General features: G+C 36.2%; 2 protein-coding genes across 2 annotated transcripts; both read right to left on the bottom strand.

Annotated features, from left to right (window-relative positions):
• Window positions 1–3,656: 3,656 nt before the first annotated feature.
• LOC136829502 (uncharacterized) lies at window positions 3,657–5,433 on the bottom strand. The gene has a single exon (XM_067088285.1). The coding sequence runs from the start codon at window positions 4,865–4,867 to the stop codon at window positions 4,220–4,222; it is 648 nt and encodes a 215-aa protein (XP_066944386.1). The 5' UTR covers window positions 4,868–5,433; the 3' UTR covers window positions 3,657–4,219.
• A 546-nt stretch (window positions 5,434–5,979) lies between these two features.
• LOC136829156 (uncharacterized) lies at window positions 5,980–9,366 on the bottom strand. Its single transcript, XM_067087479.1, has one exon. The coding sequence runs from the start codon at window positions 8,935–8,937 to the stop codon at window positions 8,281–8,283; it is 657 nt and encodes a 218-aa protein (XP_066943580.1). The 5' UTR covers window positions 8,938–9,366; the 3' UTR covers window positions 5,980–8,280.
• Between the last annotated feature and the right edge of the window lie 1,002 nt (window positions 9,367–10,368).

Genomic DNA, 10,368 nt, shown 5'->3' with positions numbered 1-10,368 from the left:
GCTTCACCGTACCCTCGATGCAAATTCCTGAGATGCGTGCTAGTATTGCACCAGCCCCAGTTTTCTTGCCATGCTCCTAGGTTAAGTTAGGTTAGGTTCGATTAGGTACTCCTAAGTAATTTGGGTATGGAAAACATGATTATTTTCATGAAAATTCTGTGGTTAGTTTTAAAGATATGGCGTCCCGCTTTTTCCAGGGAAAGGTCTCGGTACTCGGTTGCATCTCGGGAAAATGCACCCGTGATAAGCTCCCAGTGTATTTTTTTTCAGACTGCAACCTCTTAATTGCCCTGAACGATAATTTCCAAAAGCATTCACAAACTCCTCCTACTCTTGCGTCAGTCATCTCTGTCTCATATACAGAATACACATGACCATCATTTACATTCATTATCTGTCTTCTAGGATGATGTCAAGACATAACTTTATGGTCAGTCTAGTGCTTCTAATGGACTTCTTGTTAACTAGCGTAATCCAGTTCTTGCTTTACAGGAACACTATATGTCGTATAAAGAATATTCCATTTCGAATCAGCAATGCTGAGGCAGCTGTCACAGTAGAAAAATTACGACAATAATAACATCTGTCATAGCAATGCTTTTCTTGTTCTTTTTGTATGTAAGGTATTTTATCTCGATTGTGGATTCTGCAGATCCGTAATAATCTATATATAAATTAATGAATTGTATACTTTATTTTTAAAAAATACTGCCCTTGTTCTTTTCAATTTGATAACTGTATTTTGATGAGCAAATTTTAACTCATGAGTACAAGTTAATCCAACTTTTCATCTTGAGTAATTAATATATTTTTATCTCAGGTACTGTGTTTTCTTAGATAAATGACTAGTTAGTATGTTTAGTGTCTAGTTAGTATATCATCTCCTCATTACTATGCAATCATAAAGGTATTGGGTGTGAGGATGTTACGAATATTAAAAAAAAACTTCCTCTTTTGATGATATTGAGTGAGCTATCTCCTCCTCCTCCTCCTCCTCCCTTTCCTCAACTGTATATGTACTATATATATATATATATATATATATATATATATATATATATATATATATATATATATATATATATAATATTATACACGCACACACACATATATACATAAATGGGATCTTTCCTAGATAGTGACCCACGAGGGTATTCGGGGGTCGTTACCTCGGACTAATGTTTCTTGGGGGTCATTATCTTTATGATATTTACAGTCTTTTGTTTATGTTTTTACGGTCATCCCAAACGCACTTGTCCTAAATACGCCGCAAAGGTGGATACATACAGGGTTAAAACCCATGTTTATATGCAATATATATTACACATATATACTGTATATATATATAAAATATATATAAACATATAAATATATATATATATATATATATATATATATATATATAGTGTGTGTGTGTGTGTGTATGTATGGATATTATTTATATGTAATGTATAGAATATATGTATATATACTGTATATATATATATGTATGTATATATATATATATATATATATATATATATATATATATATATATATATACATGTATATATATATATATATATATATATATATATATATATATATATATATATATATATATATATATATATATATACGTATACTAAACTGCGTATGGCAAGTAACTTAGCGGTTTCCTGCAGATGACGCCGCTAAGGCGTGGCTATTACATCTCATAACGGTTTCTTTCAGTGACGTAACGGTGACGTCACAGAATGTTACCTCGCACTGCGTCGTGATACGTATAAGCTTTTTTTTAATCGTGCGCTCTCTCTCTCTCATAAATACTTATACATACATGCATACATATACATGTACGCATGTATATGTATATATATATATAAGAGAGAGAGAGCGAGTACGATAAATAAAAGGACTTTATACGTATTAAGGCGTCAGTACAAAGCCGTCCTGTGACATCACCGTTTCATCAAAGGTCTGGTACGTCAAGGTTACGTCACAGTAACGTCCTCTGCACGAATTTGCGTCACTCATTCATACATAGTTGTTGTCGCTTAAAGGAATATTATATCCGTTTGGTTGGCAGAATTTTAAAATTTATCGATCTTGGTCACGTGACGATATTTTTTCGTATGCCGTTAGAAAGTTTTCTTATTAAAGTGTGTCTTTATTTGTAATACTCATTGTAAAATAATAAGACGTGTGTTAATTTCAGTATTAGGTAATAAATGTCCGAAGGGATATGTAATGCACAAGAATTTGAAGCTATAATACTTATCGGCAGATCTCTGAAGCTAAATTGTTTATAAGTACGAGTAGATCTCCGCTGTGTTTGTATCGTTTAAATTTTAAAACCTGCATCGTTTACTGCTTTATCATTGGAAATAAATTAACCAAAACTATATTTATTTATTCTTTAAACTATATTTGAGCATGTGACCCCAGCAGCGACTCTGTAATTAAAAAAAGAAAGATAATCTTGTCAGGAATTTCGTAACGGGATATACCTCGATAGTCTCCCCCGTCAGTATACGTAGGCAGTATAGAAAACGGGTCTTGTCGCTGACGTCCCAAGTCAGCCAAAACGTTTCAGCATTTTCATTACGGCCTCGATTTGAGTCCCGCATACGTTTGTGAGTCTGGCCTCGATTTGAGTCACGTATACGTTTGTGAGTCTTTCTCTATGAATTTCACGAGTTGTACGTTGCAACAACTGGGTCAGTGTGTTGCGTACGGCCAATACGTAGTTCCTTCCGGTTGCGACGCCAACCTATTGCTGTAATGTTACTCAGTATTCCATCTTCTGGGAAGACAAGTGAAATAAAAGGTTTTATTTCCTTCTTAGTTCAGTTCTGCTCGTTTCATGGGATTGCTAAACGTGACGAAATGCTCTGTTGAAAGAGTTTAATCTAATTTATATTTGTTTTCTCTGCTTTTTTCTTATATATATATATATATATATATATATATATATATATATATATGCATATATATATATAATATATATATGTGGCGTTAAAGCGTCCTGTGCATATTCGTGGTCTCTTTGAATGTATGCATAGAAATAGATTTTAATAATGATAGTAATAACCAGTAACTTTTTTTATTTTTTAGAATAGCATGGAAGTGGGGGAACGAGGAAGCAAGACATTTCAGAGCCCTACAACTAAACTTTAGTTGAATTATTGCATCTCGTACATTTGAAATCACTGCAGATCCACTAAAGTGTGGAATAGTTCCCTTGTGGCTTCTTCTGATCTCCAAATATTCAACTCAGGAGCAAGTTGATTTATGCTATCTGCTGACGTCTCCTGAATTTCAGGTGTATCGGTTTCAATTTTCTGTTTCCTCTTATTTGTAGGCTTTTCCTATAACTTGTGTGTGTGTCTCTCTCAAACCTGATTTCCCTTTGAAGCCTTCTTGGTTTTATTATAGTCTTGCTGACTCTGTCAATGAGGGGTTTTAGGTGAAGATTAATACAGGAAAGAAAGACGTCAATTCGGAACTTCTTTTTCCCCATTATTGTCCGACTATGCTTGGAAATTCGACACTCTCCCTTTTCATCGACAGTGTCGAAATGATTATGTCATAGCACAGAAAAGAATAACATTTACAGGAACAATAAGAACACAAGTCCATAATATGTTTGGAAAGGGATAGAGAAACCATGGATCTAGAATTTTTTTTTTTATTGATTTCATACAAATATTTGTGACAAAGCTTATTTTTACAATCAGAAGGTGGAAACTTTGGATGAAACTGTACTGTTGAGAACATGATAGAGATTGAAAATGAATGTTAATAAATAATAATATGATAGTGATTGAAAATGATTGGTAATAAATAATAATAATGGTGATGGATAACGTGGATTTAGAGCTGACGTAATACGTTATGACTAGAAAGTCTGGCAATTAAGAGGCAATGAACTATTATTAAAATATTATAATATTGAAAACGATGCCAAACATAAGGACAGTAGAATGATGCTGTCCCGTACAGTAGTGAAACTGACGGACATTCATTGCAAATACAGTGTTCGTAAACTCTTGTTGGCACTACCATAATTGGTAATTTTAGAAGCTGCTCTGCTGGCGATTATAAGTTTTCAATTAATTTCCTGAAGCGACCTGATGTAACTTCCCTGAGAAATTGACTGACGTCAAGCTTTCACACACATCAATATTCCGAATGTATATAAGTTTTCATGGTCAACTTTTTTTTTTTTTTTAATTTATCAGAGGTCATCATATACGTCTTTGGCGTCGCGAAATTTTATGAACTCGTCCACGCTGTTTGCAAGGATTTTGGGTAAACAAGAGAACTGTGGCCACAGTTTCGCCCTGTGTTCGTAAGCTGCCTGGTGACACAGGTATTTCAACATGGGGGCCGTTTTCAATTGCATTCTGCGACAGGCGTCGTATTCCGTCTGCTCTTCGACCTGGATGCCGTCCTCCTCCAGAGACTGGTAAATGAGGTCCCTGTTGCACTCACGTGTTATGCAAAGCTTCATGAACAAGTTGGCGTCCCTGCTGACGAAGATGACGCCCTGCCCTTGGCAGTCGAAGCCGGTGTAGTCGCAGCTGGCCGACAGTTCGACGTAGAGGGGGAGGCCCTTGTGATCCATGCGAGCGATCATCGCGTATTCTTGGCCGAAGGATTCGTCGTCGTGAAAGTAGATGTAGTAGAGTCGATCGACTTTCTCCAGGTCGACTTTGAAGGACTGCAGCTCGTCGTGATCCCACTGGGCCATCTCCCAGGGCGTCGTCCTCCGGTCGAACATGTACTGGTATGCAAGCGCCGTCCACATGTTTTCATCCATGGTGTCGGCATCTGTTACGGCTGGGTCGACGCTCTTGAAGTCTGGGTGGGTTTTCAGACACATCAGTTGACGAACGGAGTCGGTTTTATTAAGGGCAAGAGATGCTCCTAGAGTTAGACTTCAATCGCCTTGGGAGAGCACGGAGGTGTAGCCTGTACTCGATCTCTCGCTTCAGCTGCGAGTGACGTATAGAGAGAAAACCTCTCTCATTATAAATAGGTCCTGGAGGAATTCTCGTATACGTTTTCGTTCATACGTTGGGCGGGCGTTGCGTCAGTCGATCGATAAGATATACGTGTGTCTGTACGACCTTGGAAATTCGTTACGACATAGTATGATACGAGTTTTTTCACTTTTTTTATGTCACATTGAGTCTTTGGTGCGTTAATAAATATTTTAAAGTTAAAGTCCTCCTGGGCCTCTGTAGGCTCACAGGACAGGTGGTGATGCGTTTCTTAGGCCGACAGCCAGTGGGGGGACAGGTCCCAATGCCTATGACGCGTGGCCAGTGTGTCGTTAGGTCCACTGTTTAACTCACCCATATACTGTATATGTATATATGTGTATATATGTATATATATGTGTATATAAGTGCATATGTACGTATATCCTTGGAACTCCCTCCCTATAATTTCCTGGAGCAAGAATACTTTTTTATCGGAAGACTTATAAGGAGTGACTACATAAAGGTGAAAAAAAACACATGTACATACATAATAAATATATATATATATATATATATGTATATATATATAATATATATATATATATATATATATGTGTGTGTGTGTGTGTATAGACAGACAGATTAGATATATACATATATATATATATATATATATATATATATATATAATTAGATATATACATATATGTATACACATACATAAATATATATTATAAATATATATTATATATATAGATAGATAGATAATTACACACACACACATCTGTATGTATGTATAGATAGATATATGTAAACACATTGTATGTATATATATATATTATATATACACATATATATATATATATATATATATATATATATATATATATATATATATATATATATATATATATATATATATATATATATATATATATATATATATATATATATATATATATATATATATATATGTATGTGTGTGTGTGTGTGTATGTACGTGTGTGTGTTCACCATTATGTAGTCACTCCTTATAAGTATTCCGATAAAGACGTATTCTTGGTCCAGGAAATTATAGTGGACCGAGTTCCTGGGATTTTCTTCCACACAGAAGAAACAATTATTCCTAAAGTCCGTGGTTAAATAACATTCACGACCTTTCTCCTCCTGCAGGTGTCTGCAATGCACATATGTTTTTCATGCAAAACTGACTAGGATATGAGAGGGCACTAGGGGTGTTGACTGGTTACAGTTTTGCCTGTTTAGCCATGGTGGGGGGTGGGGGCCCGGTATGGTCTTGGCCCACCTTGGGGCCGGTACTGTCTTACCTTGTAGGTCGTTATTTAATTATTTTTCTCTATTATTAAGCTTTTGCGAACGTTATGTATTGAGAAGAAATTTTTTGTTTTGATGTTTTACCCAAGAAAAATATAAATTATAAAGTGGGAGGTAGCTGGAATTTTCGGAACAATATACAACAATGGTCCCCATACCTTGACTGGTGGTTTACAGTGATATGATAAATATGATGGCAAACCCTTGACTGGTATACAGTGGTTATGAAAAATATGGTATTCTTGTGATAAAACCGGTTTTAATCCTCGTGGTTTTATAGAAAAAAAAAAAAAATCCGTGTGTTTTTAAATATCCATCAACATTCAACTAAGCACAACCACAAAATATTCCAGCATCATTTTTTTTCTTCAAGTTTTTATAAATTCTTATCCGTGGGTTTTTTTCAAAATATTCCAATGTTTAATTCTTCTCACCAGTTTAGGCACCATAATTTGATATTTACACTTCATGTTTAATTAATTTTTTTCTTTTATTCTTTATGAAAGTAATTTTTCCGTTTTCAGCCTCGTCTTGTCACAGTAGATCTAAATTCAGGCACCAGGGGCGGCGTCACTTTTCTCCAGTCTGAGGCCACCGCGACAATTCAAATGTCCAGTTTTCATTATTTCCCTTAGGGAGTCGTATCTCACAATCCACAGATGCCTACATTACAGATGCCATTAGGAAACAACCACAAAGTTTTACACAAAGATGAAAGCATCAATTTGGTAATGTATACGCCAGTTCATATACACAGTCAGCCATATTTTGAAGCTGATGAGAAGTTATAGCAGATGTTAACCATCTTCGTGCAGTCATGGTGGAACACATGGGGTTTAATAGCGGTGATGATTGGTCATTTTAATATTACGGAAACAAATATAAATTCTGAATGGTAGGTCGTGAATATCTTTAGTTAAACTACCATTTTTAAGGGTCATGTTCTAAGGCTGCAACGTTCTTGCTGCCATGGGAGGCAAGAGTTCATACAAAAACCTGATCGATTGACGGAGTGGATCCAGAGAGCAGTATTCACCAATATGAGATGGAACAGTTACTGGCACAGTCACAATCCTCGTGTTGAATCCATTTTGGGGAGAAATAAAAGACAGCTTCGGCCAGATCAGTTCACATACACACAAAAGGGTCCTCTGTCTTGACAATCATCTCGTGCCTCCCGTTTTGTGGATATTTTCTGCTTCTATAAAACTACTTTCACGTAGACCTTACAAGTAATATTCTCACCAATGTATTAGTTTTTAGTCTCTTGACGTTTCTTATTTCAAACGCACAAAAAAAAAAAGGAGTAACCACAAAGACAAAATATACTTACTTTCTCTGAACTTTATTTCTGGAAGTAGCTGGAAGATTCTGATGTAGTTAACAATATACCGGAGGAGTAGTCACATTGATTTGAAGTACGTAGGAATGGAATGGAATATAGAATTTACACCAAAGGGCCAAGCGCTGGGACCTGCGAGGTTATTCAACGCTGGAACGGAAATTGGGAGTAGAAAGGTTTGTTTGAAAGGTATAACAGGAGGAATAACTGTGGATTAAATTAAAATGAAAATTTTATTTAGATTATAATTATGATCACAGCGCCGGAAGCTTAACTCACTTCTTCAAATTATATGAGATGCAGGCAATAAAGGTATTGAAGCGAGGTCACTTAAGGACGCTCTTGGGCGGCGATACGTTAATCATTTAAACATCAGAGGTTGCAAAGCTTTAAAAGTTCTTTCTCTCTTCGATGCTATGATACTGTAGAGAAGTTTCATATTAAATGAACACTTTACATGCAAAGACTTTTCTGATCTTATTTCCACGTGCCATTTTCAGCACGATCACTTTTGTGAGTTTTCTCAACCTCAGTCACACGGACACATCAGAAACACAGGACATTTCTCCTTCTAACCGTGATGTTGTATTGCAAAGTCGAGGTCATATGCGCCGTAATTACTATAAGCGTTCGTCAGAAATCCTCATATACCACCTTAGCCTCCTGGAATTTAATGAATTCGTCCACACTGTTTGCAAGAATCTTGGGTAAACTAGAGAACTGTGGCCACAATTTCGCCCTGTGTTCGTAAGCTGCCTGGTGACACAGGTATTTCAACATGGGGGCCGTTGTCCAAAACATTTTGCGGCAGGCGTCGTATTCCGTCTGCTCTTCGACCTGGATGCCGTCCTCCGTCAGGGACTGGTATATGAGGTCCCTCTCGCACTCCGCTGTTAAGCAGAGCTTCATGAACAGATTGGCGTCCCTGCTGACGAAGATGACGCCCTGCCCTTGGCAGTCGAAGCCTGTGAAGTCGCAGCCTGCCATGAGTTCGACGTAGAGGGGGAGGCCCTTGTGTTCCACGCGAGCGATCAGCCGGTATTCCTGGCCGTTGACTCCGTCGTCGTGAAAGTAGATGTAGTAGAGTCGATCCACGTCCTCCAGGTTGATATTGAAGGACTGTAGCTCGTCGTGGTCCCACAGGTCCATTTCCCAGGGCGTCGTCCTCCGCTCGAACATGTGCTGATAGGTTAGGGCGCCTCCCACGTAAGTATCCATACCGTCAGCATCGGTCACGGCAGGATGGATGGTTTTGAAATCGGCCTTAGTTCTACCTGGTGAGGTGAACATTCCGTTGTTCACTAAGCTTTAACCAAGAAAAATAACGGTTCAAGGGTAACCAATCTTGACCGTGTTACTTCCGTCAACCAAAATGAACTGCCTTACTGTCGGGAAATAGCGCGAAAGGCCCTTAAGTATAGCCTGCATCAGTTGCTCCCAGTTGCGCAAGGAACCTGTCTGGTTCAGGAAGGGAACTTGGGAGCGTTACAATGGTGGACGCGTCCCGCACCTACTTGAGCGAACGAACTTTGGCAAGAGTTTCTCCGTGCGAGGTGGTCCGCCTTATTAAGTGTTTTTTTTTTTCTTTTAGGCAGACAATAAGTTTTAATTTGATAAAACAAAGGCTTTTTGGGACATTAGTAGTGTATCTTTTAGAGCACTGATTTGGGATAACGTATGTACATTTTCAAGACCGTGATTGTATATTACACACACACATATATCTATATATATATATATATATATATATATATATATATATATATATATATATTTAATATATATATATATATATATATTTAGTTATATACATATATATAATATATACATATAAATACATAATATATATATATATATATATATATATATATATATATATATATATATATATATATATATATATATTCAGCACACAATCACATGTGGAACAGAAATAAATTTCTGACTTGCATCAGGATCGAACCCAGGTCTTTCAGTTGAAAGACAAAACCGCTGCCAACCAAGCCACATATAATTCTTAATAGAAGTTGGAACGTAAGTACCACTGTACCTAAGGATTTACCTGGGCAGGTTAATTACTGCCTCGCATACCAGCGTGTTTTCCCCAACTTCCCGACTCAGCAGTGACCCAATGGTCTTTCCACTGAAATACCTGGGTTCGATCCTGATGTGAGTAAAAAGTTTGTGTACATTAATATATGTATAACTGAATCACAAAGATATGGAATGTGGTATTTGCTTTTTATATATATATATATATATATATATATATATATATATATATATATATATATATATATATATATATATATATATATATATATATATATATATATATATATGTTTGTATATGTGTTTGTGCGTGCATACATATACACACACATACAGTGTATGTATATATATACATACATATATACACACACACTGTATATGTATATGTTAGTGTGAGTTTCCACATGTATAAATCTACACATGGTCTCCATTTGCTCTCTACCCCAAAATTATGTTTTCAAGCCCGATTATTTCTTTATACGATTATTTTTCTTATGGGGGCACAAATTTGTCTTTACGACGTGATTTAAAAAGAAATAAAGAAATAAATAATATGTTGCTAGACAAATATGCTTTCTTGTATAGATGTTTCTTGATATAAGAAGAACGTGATTAAGTGAAATGTTCTTAGATTGCTCATTACATAGGCAAGAACAAGTATTGATGTTC

Source organism: Macrobrachium rosenbergii, chromosome 44 (assembly GCF_040412425.1).
Source record: "Macrobrachium rosenbergii isolate ZJJX-2024 chromosome 44, ASM4041242v1, whole genome shotgun sequence".
NCBI classification, from domain to species: Eukaryota; Metazoa; Arthropoda; class Malacostraca; order Decapoda; family Palaemonidae; genus Macrobrachium; species Macrobrachium rosenbergii.
This window is presented reverse-complemented; position numbering and strand designations above follow the sequence as displayed.

What these genes read in the sequence shown, in the direction of transcription:
- LOC136829502 (XM_067088285.1), bottom strand. Translation starts at nt 4,867, where the DNA reads ATGTGTCTGAAAACCCACCCAGACTTCAAGAGCGTCGACCCAGCCGTA.
- LOC136829156 (XM_067087479.1), bottom strand. Translation starts at nt 8,937, where the DNA reads ATGTTCACCTCACCAGGTAGAACTAAGGCCGATTTCAAAACCATCCAT.